Consider the following 22,948-nt stretch of genomic DNA (forward strand, 5'->3'; position numbering starts at 1 on the left):
TTTCTAAAGAAATCAAGGGTAAAAAGTATAAAAAATCGCCATTTTTAATAAATAAAGATTCATTATATTTTCAGATTATAATTTTAAGACATTATTTTTAAAACTTTAAATAAATATTTCTGATCCAATGTTTAATTATTATAGGTTCCTATTTGTTTAACCAATCATAATCATTTTAATCACGTAATAATCACAAATAATTAATTTTGAATGGCCTTTACCAACCTAACATAAATTAACATGTTTTACCTCTATAGACATTAGGAAATAGGGGCATAAAAAAATTAAATTATTTTCGAACAAAATAATAAATTGATTGACTGAATATCGATAAATTTTTTCAATTTTCTTTAGTAAGATAGTATAATTATAAAATGCGTCATATTTTATGTTATAGTAAAATATTAAGAAAAATTATCTGAAGATTGTAAAAACAATTAGGAACATATAAAAAAGTAACAATTATTAACAATTTTGGTAACAACATGACCTGGTTTTGTTCTATCACATATATAAGAAAATGGGAAATTTCATTTGACCTAACTGAAGGGTTGAACAATTTAGTCGTTGTTTCCTAAATACATATTAATCGCTTTCTTAACTGGTGCTTGAAAGCATGTTATTTATTATAAATCAATAACTCAGCAAATTCGGTTTTAAATTCAGTAATCCAATATTCCCTTTGCTTGACAGCCTTCGGCGTTTCTCTTCTCTTATTAAATCCATGCAAATACCCTGGCAAAATCAATGAGAAGAAATAAATTGAATAAGATATTGCTCTATTTAACTTATCTAACCATCCATGTTAATTATAATTTCTCATAAGGACGGGATATACAAACATAAGATTTTTTTCTTAGACTATTTCATTTGCTAGATTCACTCTCAAACTAGTCGAGGCATGTTAATATCACGGCTATCACACCCTTTCTTCTAAACGGCTTATATCATTGGCAAAAACCATATCATACAAAATTCTCCTCTTAATTCATTGTCTTTTTGAAAATATACTTGGCCTTTTTGGAAATTTAAGAGGTTCCTGTACCAAAATAATTACGCTTTCAGGCAATCCGAGTGGTATATAGGTAAAATAGCTACTGAAAAAAACTGTAGTGTCAGATAATCTTAACACTATTCTTCCTCTAATATGTAATTTTGGGCATCGAATATAAGAAGGATTAAACATCAAACCCCTTTCCTTCATTCAAGATAAAATCCAATGGAATTCCCTTTTTGGGTACCATTAAAAACCTTAATTCCTCTAGGATTAGATTGATTTTTAATGAATTGTCGCATTGCAATACTACCAGTAAACTCCAATTTTTTTTCATCAATGCAAAATACATGGACAATAGTTTTTGGGCAGCCTGATAGAACATACTCTATTATTGAGCATATCTTTCAGAATTTATCAACGGGAGTTGTCAATAACTTAGATAGAGCTATATCCTATTATTCAATTTGCGACCAAAGGAATAAATGGACGATGAGTTTTCCACATATTATTGATTTTGCTGTGGTGGCGGTTAAGATCGAATATAGAAAGGATAGCAACGTCGAAGGATATCTATCAAATATTATGGATTATCATGAATTTAAATATGAGATTGCTCAATTATTAAGTTAAAATAATAAAAAACAAGTATCTTCTGAATAAAGCTCAAAGCGAAGATGACGGAATTGGGAAAATAGGTTCAGTTGTTTAGATTCTCTCATTCCTTATCGGCCAAATAAAGCATCCCATGTCCCCATATATGTGGCAGAACAAAAAACGTTGGCGTTATCAAGATTTTAAATCTCTTACATTTATTCAATGTGAAAGTTGTGATATTTTTTTATGTTTAACTAGTTCCAGCAGTTGTTTATCATAATTTTAATAAAATATATAAATTTGTATGAATATTTTACTATAGTATCAAATGTGATACACATTATAACTATAGAATGACTTTTAATAATGAATAATTGATATAAAATTTTTGCCAACCCAACGTGTCTGCCATTGATTCGATTTTTAAAAAATGCTTAGCAGTTGATTGTATCATCGCATAGGTTTTGTTATAATAATACCTAGAATGACGATTCACTCAATTAAATGCGTATTAACACAAATCAGTAAGTGACATGATATTTTAGTTTCTCTTGTAAATAATACATTAAAATTGTATAAAAATTTTAGAGTTTCGTAGAATTATGCGAGAATAGCGTGTCACCTGCTGCATTGTATGTATTCAACTAAGCTTCAAAATGCATTTTAACAATCGTCAGTCTAGTAGCATGACGATGCTAAAATAGAATAATGCCTACCACTATATTTACATTAATTACAAAATAAAATATTCATTAATAGAAATATGACAAATAAAATCAGAAAATTGTATTCAATATCAGAATGTACAAATAGCAATAAACCTGATGGTTATTACGTTTCAAAGTGCATAACTGTTCGTACAATTCGTCGTCCGTGTTGGTAATTTGATCCGTGACAGTTATACTCTGTCTTTCTTTCAAATCGTCTTGACTGCACAAAAAAAAATCATTTTAGGTTTAAAAAAATCTAGTGTTCAACAAGTGAAAAATTGACTGTACCAAAATGATAATACATTAAAAATAATTCTTAATTGATCATTTTACGATATTGATATTTAGGAAGCCGAAAATATCACCATATTATTGGATAAGAGTAAGCCTTCGAGCAAGAGGGCGTCGAGAGCTAGTTGAATTGGCAAATTTAGAAAAAAAATATATTTGTGCATCAACAATCAGTACAATAATGAAAGAATTTTTATTGCTGACTAGTGTTAAAACACTTATTGGGCAACTCCAATACGAAAAACCCTGCTCTTCGCTTAAAAATAGATTTAAACCTCTATGTTGAGCCTTAATTTTGGCTAATCTATCTTAGAATTGGCCAAAGTTAGATGATTGCACTCTAACTTTATTAAATTCCAAAAGATCTATATGGCCAATCAACCTCGAAAAAATTTTTTATTTATTCACGATAATAAAAATAAAAATCAATTTCTAATTATATTATATATAATCTCATCGTGGGGGAAGGGGGAGGGGTTAATTCTTATAGTAGAAAATTTGATTCTTTAAAATTTTGCGTTTTCATAATACTTTAATATTGATAAAACCTCCTCCTCAATTTTATGTTTCTATAAAAACATCTCAGAAATATTTTCCTATATTTAAAAAAAAGTTCGTGAAAGAATTTTAAAAATCTATGAATAAACGACACTAAAGACACATTTAAATTTTAAAAAATTTAAAAACGGGAGGTTCCCAAAGGTCTTTAATTCGTAATGGGATCTATTGATTTTTTCTATTCCCAAGTGTAAAAGAGCAATCAGTATTAATATTACTTTACTAAAAAATCACTCCAATCTTAGCACTTTAGGGTAAAAAATCATTTTTGTAATAGTTTTCAATTTCACCATAACCAATCCGCCTTATGTTGGTATCATATTTTCCAAAGATCTAAGAAATATAATTAGGGTACCATTAAACACAACAGTATTATTATAATATTAATTTCATTGGTCAATCACGAAAATGGCTAGGACCAGTTTTAAGTGAATAAAAATATAAAAACGTTTGTACAAAATATCGTACCAAAATAAAGAAATAAAATTAGGGTACCATTAATACACAACAATTATATGTACCATTTAAAAATAAGATACATTCATATATACAGAGAAATAATAAAAATAATTCTAATTTTAAAATAAATAAATACTTAACCGTGCATATAGATAGTCCATATAAAATTGAAACTTTTTCTTTTTATTTCAAATAAAATAATGTATTTTTTTAATATTTTACATTGCTAAAAAAACCATTTCAATTAAAACAACATAACGTTTAAAAATATACAACCATACTGTTCAATTTATCCTAAATTAAATTTATATGTTTTGTATTAATAATATTCTTCCTTTGGATCCCTAGAGATAGGTGATAATTTGTTTCCCTAGTTTTTTTTAACCCTCTATTGCGTACATCATATTTGAATACACATACCATAAAAAAAGATATAAATTTTAATATAAAATTTTTTAGTTTAATACACATGATGTATAATATATACAAGACAGCTATTAATATAAAAATTCTAAAATAAATAGTTTACAACTTTCGAATAGTTGCATTTTTTCCATTTTATAAATTATGTCATTTTTCTCAGGAAGTTAAAAATCCTATTAAATAATAAAAGAAATGTTTTATATAAAAATAAATTGTTATATTCATTAATAGTGTTTAAAATTTAAATTTTAAGGTACGTGTACCCATATACATAATGTGCACAAATGCAATATGAATTTGGGATTTTTTGATTATTTTTTTTATATTATTAAATGTTCTTTATTTGCTATCTATAGTCAAAATGTACTGTACTCCAGAAGATAGTTCTGATTCTAACCTTAGTGGTTTATCAGATGAAGAAATTCTTGATTTAAGATCAGCAGATGTTGATACTAGTGAAAATGCGGTATTTCAACTATTGGTACCACTACATTCCAATTTTAAATTGTGTTTTGTTAATTGATTCTGTGGTATAAAGCTTCGAGTATTACTCACCCAAAAGGGAGTAATGTTACAGAGAGAGCTAATAGAATTTATAATTGCTAGGTTCCAACTGAAAAAGAATTCTAAAAGATGGAGCGTGGATTCACATAAGATCATGTAAATATGGTATCACTGTATAGTATTCCATATACTTGATATAATGCTCATAAATCATGGTTAATGTATGGGAAAGATTTTGTAGCTTTAAAGGTACCGGCAAAAGAACAGATGCCATTATTAATATTTAAAATTTCAATAGCAGATACTCTGTAAATGTAACAAAAATATAAACGCTAGCGTAAAAAAATGAATATCAATTGACACCAAATATAAAGAAAAATCTAGCAAGGGGCTGACAAGTCTTATTAAGACAGGATTTAATAACACATTGGCCAAAATATAGTAAAAAGGCGCGATACAAAAACCCTGGGTGTAAATTGGTTATGAAAGTAATTCAAATATGGTGTATCATTATGTTTTACTACAAAAAAACGATTGTTTTAAGTTATTTCATGAAAATTAATAAAAATTTGTTTTATTACATTATTTATCAAATAATAAAATTATATATCTTTATTTTGTATAGGTTTGAAATTGAAAAAATATGATACTTTTTACACGCATTCTGTATTTAAATATACACACTGAAATTTTTTACGGTCTTAAAAAAATATTTTTAGTTTATTAAGAGCTCTTTAAATACAAAAATAAGTTTTTATAAAAAATCATATATTTAATGATATGAAGGGCAATAGAGGCCTCTTGTGAGAAATTGCCGAGGGTTGAAGTGACAGCAGGAATAAACATAACATTATTAAACCATGTTAAGACACACAGATTTTAGAGAATTTTTGAGTTACAGCTTGGTGTGGGGGCCTTTCAAATTGGCAATGTAAAGGATAGGCCAATTTTTTGGATCTGGGTGGTACAAAAAGTCCAAACAAAAAATGAAACAATATTACAATCGGTACCTAGTGCAGTTAAGATATTAATTGGATAGAGATTTTGAATGGGAATCATCTCGACATATTCGCAATGACTCTTTAGATTTTAACATTCTGGATGTTGATACATAAGTAGAAATTCAACACTATATTTACAATAAGTTTAAATTTTAAACGAATAAAAAAATAATAAAATACAATTAATAGAAAATCAAGTATTTTTATGAAAATTCTTTCATTTGAATGTAAACATTTACAACAGTGTCACAATGAGGTGAACAGACCAGCATAACTAATTGAAAATATAAATATTGTTTGTTTTGTTTTTTATGTTTAAATATATTTATTTTTTATCTTTAGCCTTAATTTTGGGTCATTCCATGTCAAATCAATCACTTTTCGGCCGACCCCTTTCGATTTCGATAAAAATTCGTAGGCTGGTTATATATGTTCCCATTAGATTATAAACAAAATTTTAGCGCATTAGAAACTATATTAGCGGAGATATTCGGGGTTAAAGGTCCAAAAAACGTCTTTTTTTGCTTTTTACTGATGTTAAATAATTAGTTTTTAATTTAAAACTAAGTATGATCAAATATTGAATCTAATATCAATAGCCAAGTTAAAAATTGATGATTATGGCGAAAACATCAAAATTAATTTTTGATAAAATATGGGTCATCTTATGGTCAGTTGAAATTAATATTTCGAAATGTATATGATCTCCGATTTTTAATTTTTTTAAGAATTATTATCCGTTTACTATTTTTTTAATAATTTATTGGACAATCAGTATGGCTGGGTATTTATTTAAAAAAATATTGGGATTATTATACTTTAGAAAAAATAGATGGCGCTATATATAATAGTTTTAATATGTTAAAATTTATTTTTTTTATTGATTAAAAATATTTTAATGTATATATATCATACTAAATCGATTACAATGTGCATTAAATATATTATTTGTAATTCAGATCATAAATTTTTAAAATCTTCACAAATTTTGCCTAATTAAGATAGTTTATAAATTAATTAAATCTTACTTCATCTAAAGGAATACAAAGCCTGGCTAGCTTGTGAGATTCTTCAGGAGATAATATATATGTTCGACTGGTGGGAGTAGAAGGATTGACCAGCGAGAGAATATGAGATTTAGGCAACACTAAAATATTATCTTTCAGAGGAAATTTAAATGAGGCTGAAGGTCCACAAGGGTGTAAAAATCGGATTTTTACTTCTTCATTTGTATAACTTTTATCGATTATATATCCTAACCACCATTTATCATCATATACACATGTTATATACTCATTAATATTTTAAAATATAATTTTCTCATTTAAAAACGGAACTTGTTTTATATTATATTTTTCGGAATCAGAATATATTTTGGTTTTTAGTTTATTTTGATCAATGGGAATAATCCCGTGAATTTTTTGGGTCCCATGTATGGGCAGTGCAGAATTAAATCTTTTACGAAGGGCTAATTCCTCTTCGATATATTCTTGATTGGATACATATTCAAATTGAATATTAATATTTTCTTTAGCATAATTATATAATTCTAATGGGGTTAGGATTTGATTTTTATTTAGCCTTTGAAGACTAGCTCTGGCAACTAATCTTTTGACAGTTCCTCCGATACCGTCACATGCATTTTTGCCGTGAGCAGTGACAAAGAAATGCCATTCGGCAGGAATATTAAAATCGTATTTATGAAGGCATATGTTCAGAAAATTTTTGCGATTCTTGTATTGAGACGCGGCTTCATCCGAAAATATATTATTTTTTATGGTTTAGAATGAAATTATGCTGTTAAGAATTTAATGAATTTTTTTTGATAAAGGTGGACTGCACTAGTATTATGGCTTAATGATTCGGACAAAATAACAAAATTTATATTTTTTAATTCTTCTCCAGATTTATAATATGCTACAAATGGATGTATAGTGGCCTGCACATTGTACCAATGAAATCCCTGAACTTCATCTTGTAAAATGAAGGAATAATTTTCAGAATAATCTAGAATTGTTAAAAATTCCTCATCTTTTAAATTTTCTTTGGAATTCTTCAAAAATAAACTTTGTGTTTAGCTATAAACGAGTGACGCAGTAAAATTTGAACTTTTTATAATAGATATTCGATGAAACCATCAATGGACTTTATAATAGTTTCAAGATTTGCTCTATCCACCGTGATCCATTGTTTAAACGTCACATATTCTATACGATTTCTCTGAAACAATTCGTATAATTGGCCCATAAGAGATTCTATACCAGGGCATTGATCACAATTTGTTAAATAACATTTTGGCTGAGATGGATTATAAATAATTTGCGCCAAAAGATTGTTATAAGAATTTATACAGTAATCTTCTCCTGCTGTAATTTCAGCTATTACATTTGTCATTAATTTCACATTCTGATGAATGGCGCAGACACAAACAGTGTGTGTGCCATCCAACTAAAATTCAGTTTTTTGGTCTAAGTTCGGCAAATTTAGGGAATCCAATTGATATACTTGGGTATTCTTCCTTAAACATCTTGAATATTTCTTTAAGATTATTTAATATAAATCTTTGCTAATTTTCTCGCCTTTAACAGATACAATCTTTTATTCCAGGCATGAGTCGGCTTATTTCATCAGAACTATAATTTTGTTATTTTTATTGCTTAAAAAATTTTTCAAAATCTTTGAAATTTTCTTTATCTCTGGTTATTTTAATAATGTAAGATAATGACAATTTCATAACATTCTTGGTCTTAATGGGTATGACTTAGTCTGGGGAGGGGGTGGATAGGGGGTTAGGGGTAGGCCTAGTAATTAATGCGATTTTCGATTTTTCCCTTAATAATTTTTCTGCACCCCTTTAATCCTGCTTTTTTGTTCGTGTGCTAGTCCGATTTTTTAATTATTTTAATTTACAATGAAATATTAAAAAAATTATTAAAATTTTTTATCCTGCGAATATCTCAGGGGAATAAGGTTTACAAAGTTATATAATCAAATTTTATGATATATTTACATTAAAATATTTTTAATCAATAAAAAAAATGAATTTTAACATATTAAAACTATTATATATAGCGCCATCTATTTTTTTTAAAGTATAAAATTCGCAATATTTTTTTAAATAAATATACAGCCATGCTAATTGTTAAAGAAATTATTAAAAAAATAGTAAACGGATAATATTTCTTAAAAAAATTAAAAATCGGAGATCATATACATTTCGAAATATTAATTTCAAGTTTTCAACTGACCATAAGATGACCCATATTTTAAAAAAAATTATTTTTGATGTTTTCGCCATAATTATCAATTATTAACTTAGCTATTAATATTTGATCATAATTAGTTTTAAATTAAAAACTAATTATTTAACATCAGTAAAAAGGAAAAAAAGGCGTTTTTTGGACCTTTAACTCCGATTATCTCCGTTAATATAGTTGCTAATGCGCTAAAATTTTGTTTATAATCTAATGGAAACATATATAACCAGTCTACAACTTTTTATCAAAATTGAAAGGGGTCGGCCGAAAATCTTGATTTTTTTGCTCATTTGACATGGAATGACCCTTTTATGGACTTGAGTTTGAACCTTTTTCAGATAAAATTTAAAGAATTTCATATTAGAGAGCAATCACAGGTATATGTTTCAATAAGAGATAGAGATTTGACTTACATGAAACCCCCAAAATTCAAAGGTCAAAAAAATTAATACTATATTTCCTTTATTTTTTTTCTCTTTAGCTTTCACCTTTTCTGGTGGTAAGCTCCTTCATTATCTCTCTCCATTTTATGTTATTCATACTATCACTTTTATCTAATTTATACTTCTTCATATTGGCTCTAACTTTATGGCCCCATTGAAGTTTTGGCCTTCCTCTTTTACGTTTACCCATCACTTCCAAACTCTCAACCTTATTTCCTATGTAGTTCATAGGCATTCTCATTGTATGCCCATACCACCTAAGTCAGTTTACCATTATCTTAGTCTTAGTGGGCACTACCTATAAACTTCCTAGTATTCTTGTACTTCGCACCTTATCCTTTCTTGTTACCCTAGCAATCATCCTCAACTATCTCATCTCCATATTTTGTAGACTTCTCTTGTCTGATTCTTTCGTTGGCCATGCTTCCGAACTATATAGAATAGTTGGTTGTACTTTGGAACTGTGAATTTTTCCCTTCAATGTGTGTGGGATTCTTTTGTCAAATAGCACTCCAGATAAAGATCTCCGCTTTAACAACTTGATTAATTTTACACTTTATCTCTTTTTGTATTGTGCCGTTTGTTTATTTAGTGGAGCCCAAATATTTGCAGTTTTCAATTGCCGATATCTGCCATTCATTTATATCAATACTCTCTGTTTCATCTCCTCCTATCACTATATACTCCGTTTTTTCTCCATATACTTTTAGTCCATGCTTTTCTAGGATATTTATCCAACTCACTAATCTTTCTTTCATTTCATCCTTGGATTCGGCAAGTATCACAATATCATCTGCAAATATCATATTCCACAGGACTGTTTGAGGTAGAGACTGTGCTAATACATCTATTGTAATGAAGAGAGGTGAGCTGAGAGCCGACCCTTGATGAACTCCTTCGGCTATTGTGAAGCCTGCTGAAGTACCTGTTGTGCTACGGACCATTGTTGTATGGCCCATATACATATCCTGTATTATTCTTATATATTTTTCGGGAACCTTTTTGTGGCGAGCGCCCACCAGATAAGTTTTCTTGGGATTCTATCGGAGGCCTTTTCTAGATCGAGAAAGACCATAGCTTTTTGTTCTTTTCCTTGTATTTTTCACTCATTTGCCTAATTGCATGGATACCATCAGTTGTTGATCTTCCAGGCATAAACTCAAACTGAGTTCTCCTATTTCGATTATGTCTCTTAACCATTTTTCTATTATTTTTTCGTAGAGTTTAAGACAGCATTAGTTTTATGCCCTGTAATTTTGAAAATTAGGTGGATCTCCTTTATTTTTGAAGATAGGAATTAGATAGCTCTGCTTCCATTTTTGAGGGATCTCTTCATTTCCCAGTAATTTATTGTACAGATTTGTAAGGAGATGTATTCCATCATCTCCTAGTGCTTTAAGGATTTCTATTGGAATATTATCTGGACCCTAGCTTTGTTGTTTTTCATATGCTCGATGCATATGTTTTCTTGTTCTGTTATTGGTTTTACAAGGTTTTGATATGGGGAGTGTTCATATAGATGTAGTATGTTGAGATTAAAGTTAATAAGCTCCTGAAAATAACTATATTAGCGGAGATAATCGGGGTTAAAGGTCCAAAAAAAGTCTTTTTTTGCTTTTTAGTGATGTTAAATAATTAGTTTTTAATTTAAAACTAAATATGATCAAATATTGAATCTAATATCAATAGCTAAGTTAATAATTGATAATTATGGCAAAAACATCAAAATTAATTTTTTTTAAAATATGGGTCATCTTATGGTCAGTTGAAAATTTGAAATTAATATTTCGAAATGAATATGATCTCCAATTTTTAATTTTTTTACGAAATATTATCCGTTTACTATTTTTTAATAATTTCTTTAACAATTGGCATGGCTGGATATTTATTTTAAAAAATATTGCCATTTTTATACTTTAAAAAAAATAGATGGTGCTATATATAATAGTTTTATAATGTTAAAATTCGTTTTTTTTGCTAATTAAAAATATTTTAATTTATATATATCATATAAATTAATTAAATCTTACTTAATCTAAAGGAATACAAAGCCTGGCGAGCTTATGAGATTTCTTCAGGAGATAATATATATGTTCGACCGATGGGAGTAGAAGGATTGACCAGCGAAAGAATATGAGATTTAGGTAACACTAAAATATCATCTTTCCGAGGAAATTAAATGAGGCTGAAGGTCCACAAGGATGTAAAAATCAGATTTTTACTTCTTCATTTGTATCATATTTATCGATTATATATCCTAACCACCATTTATCATCATATACACATGTTACATATCCATTAATTTTAAATATAATTTTTTCATTTAAAAACGAAACTTGTTTTATATTATATTTTTTAGAATTTGAATATATTTTGGTTTTTAGTCTATTTTGATCGATGGGAATAACCCCGTGAATTTTTAGGGTCCCATGTATGGGCAGCGCAGAATTAAATCTTTTACGACGGGCTAATTCCCCTTCGATATATTCTTGATTGGATACATATTCAAATTGAATTCCATTAATATTTTCTTTGGCATAATTATATAATTCTAATGGGGTTAGGATTTGATTTTTATTTGGCCTTTGAAGGCTAGCTCTGGCAACTAATCTTTTGACAGTTCCTCCGATACTGTCACATGCATTTTTGCCGTGAGCAGTGGCAAAGAAATGGGGTAATTCCATACCAAATCGATAACTTTTCGGCTCGACATTTTTAATTTCGATAAAATTTTGTATACTGAGAGAATATCATTAGAAAGCATCGAATCCAAAATTTTAGCCTCCTAGTACTCATAGTTCCTGAGATATCAATGGTCAAAAGTGCCAAAAATGACGTTTTTTCGAAAAATGCGATTTTTTAAAATTGAGATAAGTTAAAAAATAATGATTTTAAAAATATAAGTTATGTGTAAATTTATAACTCTATTAAGGGCCTTTTATTGAATATTAAAAAATTTTTCAAAATAATATTGTTGCGGTTTTTATTTAAGTTATAAATTTTAAACATAAAAACTCCAAGTGTTTCGCTTTCCAAATTTTTTTGAATTTAATATTTTCTTATTCTCTAACCTTATATCTATTCATAAAAAAAATTTAAACTTGGGACAGCCATGGGTTTTTTAGTTATTGCGATTTAAAAAATCAAAAAATAAATATTATTTTCAAAAATAGATGGCGCTCCTTTATAAAATTACGCGTTTTATTAAAATTATTATTTTTTTTAAACTTTTTTCCATTTTAAACATAAATAATAAGATTTTCCAGCATTAATATTATGAAAATATATTATTTAGATCATTTGATAGACTACTTATTATTATTACTTTATTGATAACTTGTAAAAATTATTAGTTTTTAAAATAAATGATTAATTTCCTAAAAAGATAATTACAATTCCTATATAAGAAAATATAATTAATTTTTGAAAGATAATAGCAAGTTTTCATGCACCTGCCTTGATATTAATTAATTTTTATTTTACAAATATTTCAATATTAATTTTTTCTTAAAATTATTTATAATGTATAAATATAAATGTGCAAATCCTTTTAAAGAATCTAAACACTTTAATTGTAAAAAGAACCTGCGTTAAGTCACGACGTGGATGACACAATTTCCAAACATTGAGGCAGAACACTATATTTGTGATAAATGTCGTAAGCGTATATCACAAAGCGAATATGTAAATAATATCCCCACAGCATCCGCATCAATAGATACAATCAATTTAACCTTAAACGAAATTGGAATATCTCCTATTAAGAAAAAAAAACTAACTGAAAAAAATTATCCAAAAAAAGATAGCAAAAATATCAAAAGCTCTTTCAGATATAATAATTAACAATCCAGAATCGCACACAAAAGACAATAATGATATTCTCAACAATATGAAATTACATTATCCTAATTTATCTAAAAATAAAAAATATCAATTGCTGACCATTCTGCCTCCTAATTGGAGTGCAAATAAAATAAAAACGGAATTCAACGCTACATATCATATGGCATATAATTCCAAAATCATTTTAGAAGAAAAGGGGATTCTTTCAACTCCAAATCGAAAGCCTGCAAAATATCTCAATCAAAAAACAGGTGATATTGTTAAAAGTTTTTTTTGCAGTGATGAAGTTAGCAGGGTATTACCAGGAAAAAAAGATTGCATATCTATCATTGAAAAGGGGGAACGAGTGAACGCTCAAAAAAGGCTAGTTCTTAGGAGAGTAATTCAAGCATAATAATTGTATTAATTCGCAAGCTTAAGACCAAAAAATTGCATATTGGCAGGGGCTAGCGGAACACATAGTGTATGCGTTTGTAGCATACACCAGAATATTAAACTAATGATTTTAGGCTGTGAATTAGCAACATTGACTAAAAATGGTGAGGATATATTAACAACTTATAGAGATGTTATAGGCAGAATGATTTGCAACCCCCCCCCATTACCAATCTGTTATTTTGGTGACTGTAGCGAGTGTCCTGGCTCGACACTCTTAAAAGAACGCATTGAAAAATTATTTATGTTTAAACAATTGGTTTCGGTAGATAGAACTCTGGAGACTTTCTCAATCTTCAGACGAATTTATTAATTATTTTTTCAATAAAATAAATATTCTCATACGCCATTCATTTATTTGTGAACAACAAAGTTCATTTCACAATAACCTTAAAAATAGTTTAGAAAATAATCACTATCTAATTATTTGTGACTTTTCAGAAAATTATTCCTTTATTGTCCAAGATGAAGTAGGGTTATCATTGGACAACTTCGCAAGCTACGCTGCATCCATTCTCAATTTATTATAAAATAGGAAATCTAATTAACAACCTAAGTTTTGTGGTAATATCGGAATCCTTAATTCATAATACTGTTTCATTCCATTTATTCCAATCGCATTTGATTAATATTTTAAAAAATAAATTCGACACTCCACCAGAAAAAATTTACTACTTTTCTGATGGTTCAGCAGCTCAATATAAAAATAGGAAAATCTTCATCAATGTTTGTTACCATGAAATCGATTTTGGTGTCCAAGCAGAATGGCATTTTTTTTCTACGGCACATGGTAAAAGTGCCTGCAACCGCATAGGCGGCACAGTAAAAAGGTTAGTTGTCAAGGCAAGCTTACAAAGACCTTATACTGATCAAATAATTACACCTTTATAATTTTATAAATATGCGGAAGAGCATATAAAAGGTATAAATTTTTCTTATGCCACCATACCAGAGTATGAGGAAGAGATGAGGCTACTTGAGAGATTTAGTAAAGCTATCTCAATACCTGGGACACAAAAAATTCACGCAGTGTTTCCGATTGGTTAGAGATGAAATAAAAATTAATTTTCTTCATCCTAAAGGACCAGCAAATTCTTTTGTTTATCCAGCGGCACAAGATCTCCTTTACATACCAAAAAATAATATTTTAACAATAATTAACCCATCAACGGCTACTGGGCGTACATATAATCTATCGTAAAACGAAATTATCATGGCGTCAAAACAATTAAATTTAAGGAAAACCCGAAAATAAGTAATATCTTTCATGAATTTTTATTTATCTATTATATTTACAAATTAATAAAATAATTTTACGAAATTTAAAATTATTAATGCTGGAAAATCTTATTATTTATGTTTAAAATGGAAAAAAGTTTAAAAAAAAAATAATTTTAACAAAACGCGTAATTTTATAAAGGAGCGCCATCTATTTTTGAAAATAATATTTATTTTTTGATTTTTTAAATCGCAATAACTAAAAAACCCATGGCTGTCCAAAGTTTAAATTTTTTTTATGAATAGATATAAGGTTAGAGAATAAGAAAATATTAAATTCAAAAAAATTTGGAAAGCGAAACACTTGGAGTTTTCATGTTTAAAATTTATAACTTAAATAAAAACCGCAACAATATTATTTTGAAAAAATTTTTAATATTCAATAAAAGGCCCTTAATAGAGTTATAAATTGACATATAACTTATATTTTTAAAATCATTATTTTTTAACTTATCTCAATTTTAAAAAATCGCATTTTTCGAAAAAACGTCATTTTTGGCACTTTTGACCATTGATATCTCAGGAACTATGAGTACTAGGAGGCTAAAATTTTGGATTCGATGCTTTCTAATGATATTCTCTCAGTATACAAAATTTTATCGAAATTAAAAAGGTCGAGCCGAAAAGTTATCGATTTGGTATGGAATACCCAATGCCAATCGGCAGGAATATTAAAATCGTATGGCATATGTTCAGAAAATTTTTGCGATTCTTGTATTGAGACGCGGCTCCATCTGAAAAATATATTATTTTTTCTGGTTAAGAATTAAATTTGGCTGTTAAGAAATTAATAAAATTTTTTTGGTAAAGGTGGACTGCACTAGTATTATGGTTTATTGATTCGGATATAATAAGAAAATTTATATTTTTTAAATCTTCTCCAGATTTATAATATGCTACAAATGGATGTATAGTGGCCTGCACGTTGTTCTAATGAAATCCCTGAACTTCATTTTGTAAAATGAAGGAATGATTTTCAGAATAATCTAGAATTGTTAAAAATTGCCCATCTTTTAAATTTTCTTTGGAATTCTTCAAAAATTAACTTTGTTATTTAGCTATAAACGAGTGACGCAGTAAAATTTCAACTTTTTTTAATAAATAATCAATGAAATCTTCAGCATACTTTATAATAGCTTCAAGATTTGTTCTATCCACCGTGATCCATTGTTTAAACGTGACATATTCTATACGATTTCTCTGAAACAATTGGTATAATTGTCCCTTAAGAGATTCTATACCAGGGCATTGATCACAATTTGTTAATAACATTTTGGCTGAGATGGATTACAAATAATTTGCGCCAAAAGATAGTTGTAAAAATTTGTAATCTTCTCCTGCTGTAATTTCAGTTATTACATTTGTCATTAATTTCACATTCTGATGAATAGCGCAGACACAAACAGTGTGTGCCACTAGTTCCAACTAAAATACACTTTTTTGGTCTAAGTTCGGCAAATTTAGAGAATCCAATTGATATATTTGGGTATTCTTCCTTAAACATCTTGAATATTTCTTTAAGATTATTTAATATAAGTCTTTTTTGAACTGGTTCTTTCTCGCCTTTAACAGATACACAATCTTTTATTCCAGGCATGAGTCGGCTTATTTCATCAGAACTATAAAAATCCTTGACGAGTTTAAATGTTTTTTCGTTTAGTGACTTTCCTGCCTTATGTTTTGAAAATGAAAGAATTCCACTCTCTTTGACCACCATTTTAGATTTTCTTGCCATGTATGATGTTACGTTGAATTCCTTTTGAATTTTATTTACACTCCATCTTTGAGGCAAAATTGTAAGAATTTGATATTGTTGATTTTTTAATAATTAATCAAAGTTATCCTTTAATATAACAATATATTTTTTGTTGAAGATATAAATCATTATTTATATTAAGCATCCATGGAAGAACTAATCTTAAATTTTTTTTTAAATTTTTATGTTTTGGTTTATTCAGTGGATTGCAACACTTTAGCTTATCTTTTAAAGGTTTCATTTAGAAAAATTTATTTATTTTTAACGACAAGTAAAAATATAAAAAATTAGTTTTTTTTAAATTAGAAAAATGTTAAAGAAATGAATCGGTGTTTGTGAAAATATTAAAGAAATCAATTTGTATTTTTAGCAACTGATTTATCGATTAAATTCGCTAATTAATTTTGCTAATCAGTTTATTTTTAATAATTTTAAGAAAAGATAAAAACAGCTGACTTACTTTTATTAATTTTTTCAGTGTTAAACATATGCTCAAAATTCAAAGACTTTGATCAAAAATTTTATAGAGAATGCTCAAATTCATTTGATACCCAAAATTTTTTAACTAGTTAATTTTTTGTTATTTATATTGCTTAAAAAATTTTTAAAAATCTTTGAAATTTTCTGGTTAATGACAATTTCATAACATTCTTGGTCTTGGTGGGTATGACTTAGTCTGGGGTGGGGGGAATGGGGGTAAGTCGGGTAATTATGTGATTTTCGATTTTTCCTTTCATAATTTTCCTGCACTCCTTTAATCCTGCTTTTTTGTTCGCATGCTAGTCGGATTTTTTAATTAAAATTGAAATATTATTAAAATTTTTTATCCTGCGAATATCTCAGAGGAATAAGGTTTACAAAGTTATATAATCGAATTTTATGATATATTATACATTAAAATATTTTTAATCAATAAAAAAATAAATTATAACATATTAAAACTATTATATATAGCGCCATCTATTTTTTAAAAGTATAAAATTAGCAATATTTTTTAAAATAAATATCCAGCCATGCTAATTGTTGAAGAAATTATTAAAAAAATAGTAAAAGGATAATATTTCTTAGAAAAATTAAAAATTGGAGATCATATTCATTTCGAAATATTAATTTTAAATTTTCAACTGACCATAAGATGACCCATATTTTAAAAAATATTAATTTTGATGTTTTTGCCATAATTATCAATTTATAACTTAGCCATTGATATTAGATTCAATTTTTGATCATATTTAATTTTAAATTAAAAACTAATTATTTAACATCAGTAAAAAGCAAAAAAAGACGTTTTTTGGACCTTTACCCCGATTATCTCCGCTAATATAATTGCTAATGCGCTAAAATTTCGTTTATGATCTAATGGGAACATATATAACCAGTCTACAGCTTTTTATTGAAATTGAAAGGGCTCGGCCGAAAATCTTGATTTTTTTGCTCATCAATAAAGAGTAAGGTTTTAAAAATATCTGATTCCGAGATTGATAGTCCAATGAAAGATGAAATTCTTATTATATAAAAGAATAACTTTGATAATATCAAAAAATCAACAATGTCAAATTCTTACAATTCTGCCTCAAAGATGGAGTGTAAATAAAATTTAAGAGGAATTCAACGTAACATCATACATGGCAAGAAAATCCATAATGGTGGTAAAAGAAAGTGGAATTCTTTCATTCCCAAAACATAAGGCAGGAAAGACACTAAACGAAAAAACATTTAAAATCGTCAAAATATTTCTGATGAAATAAGCCGACTCATGCCTGGAATAAAAGATTGTGTATCTGTTAAAGGCGATAAACAACCAGTGCAAAAAAGACTTATATTAAATAATCTTAAAGAAATATTCAAGATGTTTAAGTTTAAGGAAGAATACCCAAATATATCAATTGGATTCTCTAAATTTGCCGAACTTAGATCAAAAAACTGTATTTTAGTTGGAGCTAGAGGCACACACACTGTTTGTGTCTGCGCCATTCATCAGAATGTGAAATTAATGACAAATATAATAGCTGAAATCACAGCAGGAGAAGATAGCTGTATAAATTCTTATAACTATCTTTTGGCGCAAATTATTTGTAAGCCCTATCAGCCAAAATGTTATTTAACAAATTGTGATCAATACCCTCGTATAGAATCTCTTAAGGGCGAATTATACCAATTGTTTCAGAGAAATCGTATAGAATATGTCACGTTTAAACAATGGATCACGGTGGATAGAGCAAATCTTGAAACTATTATAAAGTTCGTTGATGATTTCATCGATTTTTTTTAGAAAAAGTTCAAATTTTACTGCGTCACTCGTTTATAGCTAAACAACAAAGTTTATTTTTGAAGAATTCTAAAGAAAATTTAAAAGATGGGAAATTTATAACAATTCTAGATTATTCTGAGAATTATTCCTTCATTTTACAAGATGAAGTTCAGGGATTTCATTGGAACAACGTGCAGGCCACTATACATCCATTTGTAGCATATTATAAATCTGGAGAAGATTTAAAAAATATAAATTTTATTATTATATCCAAATCATTAAACCATGATACTAGTTCAGTCCACCTTTATCAAAAAAAATTTATTAATTTACAGCCAAATTTAATTATAAACCAGAAAAAATTATATATTTTTCAGATGGAGCCGCGTCTCAATACAAGAATCGCAAAATTTTTCTGAACATATGCCTTCATAAATACGATTTAATATTCCTGCCGAATAGCATTTCTTTGCCACTGCTCACGGCAAAAATGCATGTGACGGTATCGGAGGAACTGTCAAAAGATTAGTTGCCATAGCTAGTCTTCAAAGGCCAAATAAAAATCAAATCCTAACCCAATTAGAATTATATAATTATGCTAAAGAAAATATTAATGGAATTCAATTTGAATATGTATCCAATCAAGAATATATCGAAGGGAAATTAGCCATTCGTAAAAGATTTAATTCTGCACTGCCCATACATGGAACCCAAAAAATTCACGGAGTTATTCCCATAGATCATAGATTAAAAACCAAAATATATTTAAATTCCAAAAAATATAATATAAAACAAGTTTCGTTTTTAAATGAGAAAATTATATTTAAAAATATTAATGGATATGTAACATATGTATATGATGATAAATGGTGGTTAGTATATATATATACGATAAAAATGATACAAACGAAGAAAAAATCCGATTTTTACACCCTTGTGGACCTTCAGCCTCATTTAAATTTCCTTAGAAAGATGATATTTTAGTGTTGCCTAAATCTCATATTCTCTCGCGGGTCAATCCTTCTACTTCCACCAGTCGAACATATATATTATCTCCTGAAGAGATCTCACAAGCTAGCCAGGCTTTATATTCTTTTAGATGAAGTAAGATTTAATTAATTTATAAATATAAACTATCATAATTAGGCAAAATTTGTGAAGATTTTAAAAATTTCATGATCTGAAATACAAATAAATATATATAATGCTCATTGTAATCGATTTAGTATGATATATATACATTAAAATATTTTTAATCAATAAAAAAAATGAATTTTAACATATTAAAACTATTATATATAGCGCCATCTATTTTTTTTAAAGTATAAAAATCGCAATATTTTTTTTAATGAATATCCAGCCATGCTAATTGTTGAAGAAATTATTAAAAAAATAGTAAACGGATAATATTTCTTAAAAAAATTAAAAATCGGAGAACATATTCATTTCGAAATATTAATTTCAAATTTTCAACTGACCATAAGATGACCCATATTTTAAAAAAAATTAATTTTGATGATTTCACCATAATTATCAATTATTAACTTGGCTATTGATATTAGATTCAATATTTGATCATATTTAATTTTAAATTAAAAACTAATTATTTAACATAAGTAAAAAGCAAAAAAAGACGTTTTTGGACCTTTAACCCCGATTATCTCTGCTAATATAGTTGCTAATGCGGTAAAATTTTGTTTATAATCTAATGGGAACATATATAACCAGCCTACAATTTTTTATCGAAATCGAAAGGGGTCGTCCAAAAAGTGATTGATTTGACATGGAATGACCCTATACCACAATTAAAAAATTGATAAATGAGTTTTAAAGTCTTTACACATCAGTCATCAAAGAAAAATTGGAATTATATGTTCCTTACCAGGATCGAACCTGGGACCTTCTGTTTCCTAGCCTAAATTATAACTCACTAGGCCACCCCGGCAATACTATATTCCCTTTATATTCCTCCATTAATATAATATCCCAATTAAATAATTGATAAATTAGTTTTAAAAAAATCAGGTGGTAGAGAATATTTCATATTCATTGATAGTTTGTAATGAATAGAATAAAATAGATAAACATTTACATTATCAGATATTGCTATGGTTAGCATGATAAAATCGTGATCTGAATTAATATTTGGTTGAATATAAATCACAATTTAAATTATGTGTGAACATTTGAGAGGTTTTGTGGTGAACCCTTATTTACGTGTTGATTTTTATTTTTAAAATTCTAATTTTTACCAAACCCTATTTATTGCGGAATATAAAACAAAGCATAACATTAAAATAGAAAGGGGATTAGAAAATAAAATAAATATTTTTTATTTATTTCTCATTTATAAAAAGACAGAAGGCTAGTCCTAAATTTTAGAAAACTACTGAGCTATAATTTTAGTCATTTATTTAACATATTATATAAATTGAATACTCACTGGAAAAAATTATTTGAAAATTCATTTATTACCACCCCTTAATTTGCTATCACCTCCAAGGAGTTGAAATTTATAAGTTTTATAAACAAAAAAACATAACAAAAGGCAATAAAAACAGTTTGAAATTTATTTATTGCCAATCTGTGATTAAAATCTACACTCATGGTTCTAATAACAAATGTGTATTAGACACTCCAACAGGTCATAATCAAATTTTCACAATTTTTTTTTGGTAGGGAGTTTATGCCTTTACAGCTATTAATGTCACTTATCACAAACTATTTTATTCAAATTAATAAATATTATAATAGTTTTTTAATATAATTATTTCTATTAATTTAAATATAAAGGAATTAAAACCAATATTAAATTTAATTACTCTGCAAAAATTTCAAAATCCTTATATGTATCACTTTTGTCTTCATGTTCAGCTAAATGATTTTCTTCTTCAAAATCAAATCCACTATAATGCATAGGATTACATAAAAATAAAAAATTAATTACCATGTAATTTTTATAGCTTTAGAGGTTTTTGATAATATTGACAATGTGTTAATTACCTATATATAAATTAAAATTTAGATAGTATAAAATAATATACTTTGGCAAAATCTGATAAATCATATAACATGCAAGGATCAAACAGTTCATTTGTGTTTAAGCAAAATAATATTTGACATTTTTGGAGAAATAATCTTATATTTCTGAGACAAAAAAACTTTAAAAAGTTTAATAAAACTTAACACTAACATATTATTACTTGCCCCATCTGTGGTTTTAATATGACATCCTTTGTATTTATACAATTTGGGTGGAGATGATTCAATAAATTACATAAAATGACTCCATCTCTTAAAATTTGAGCTAAATCTATAGCATTGCTAATAACTTTTGCATGTGGAATAGCGTTACAGCGAAGTAGCCAGTTTAAACATTCCTTCCAGTCAGTTTTTGACATTTAATAGAGTAGCTTGATTCATTACAATTGCCTCAATTAAATATGTAATGAGTGTTGAATTATTTTGGTTGAAAAAGTTTATTGTCTAAATATTAAGCGAAATATTCACTATCAACAATATTTTTCATTTATTTATAATATTTAATTAATGTGGTGTAATTTAAATTTTCATGCTCTGAATATTTACCCCATAAACTTCTTATTTCCTAAAACAAATCTAGAATTTTACAAATTATTAATTTCCAAAGATTGTATAATTGAAAAACAATTAATTTGAATATCAATATTATAAAGGTTAATTGAAAAGGCTAAACCACATTAAATGACAATTATATAAAAATTTTATACCTAATATATATAGTTTAGTATTAGTATATATCAATGGCGTCACTAGGGGGGGGGGGGGCGCAGGGGCTCGAGCCCCCTAAAAAATTTGAATAGCCTCCTGAAGCAAACATTTTTTTTTTGGAATCTTAACCCCTTGAACTAAAAATTTCTTTGATTTTCCCTGAAGATTTCTTTTATAATTCTATTAAGTAATATATAGATTTAATTTTAAAATTAATAAGACTTTCTAAATATTTATTAAATGATTACTATTTTAATTAGATTAGATTAATACATATAAATTATATTTTAACTATGTCAGCTTGCAATCAAATTTTGGGTTAAAAATAGAATATCAATATCACTCATTAAATATTAATTTAGCATTAACAGTTGAAGATTAATTGACTATTATTATTT

The 22,948-nt window shown here is 27.3% G+C and overlaps 1 protein-coding gene across 4 annotated transcripts in view; it reads right to left on the reverse strand.

Moving 5' to 3' along the window:
- Nucleotides 1–22,321, reverse strand: part of LOC135922905 (protein vav-1-like) — a 112,872-nt gene extending 90,551 nt beyond the window's left edge. For 2 of the 4 annotated variants that reach the window (XM_065457423.1, XM_065457424.1), the window contains exons 1-5: nt 22,004–22,321; nt 21,845–21,961; nt 21,748–21,803; nt 21,623–21,706; nt 2,413–2,521 (exon numbers count right to left, since the gene is read on the reverse strand). In XM_065457423.1, coding sequence (XP_065313495.1) covers nt 2,413–2,521; nt 21,623–21,706; nt 21,748–21,803; nt 21,845–21,961; nt 22,004–22,201 — 564 coding nt within the window. In that variant the 5' untranslated portion in view covers nt 22,202–22,321. The remainder of the gene's footprint in view (nt 1–2,412; nt 2,522–21,622; nt 21,707–21,747; nt 21,804–21,844; nt 21,962–22,003) is intronic. The other 2 variants (XM_065457422.1, XM_065457421.1) reach the window with 2 other exon arrangements.
- Between the last annotated feature and the right edge of the window lie 627 nt (nt 22,322–22,948).

Source organism: Gordionus sp. m RMFG-2023, chromosome 1, assembly GCF_954871325.1.
Source record: "Gordionus sp. m RMFG-2023 chromosome 1, tfGorSpeb1-WG-v2, whole genome shotgun sequence".
Lineage (NCBI taxonomy): Eukaryota > Metazoa > Nematomorpha > Gordioida > Chordodea > Parachordodidae > Gordionus > Gordionus sp. m RMFG-2023.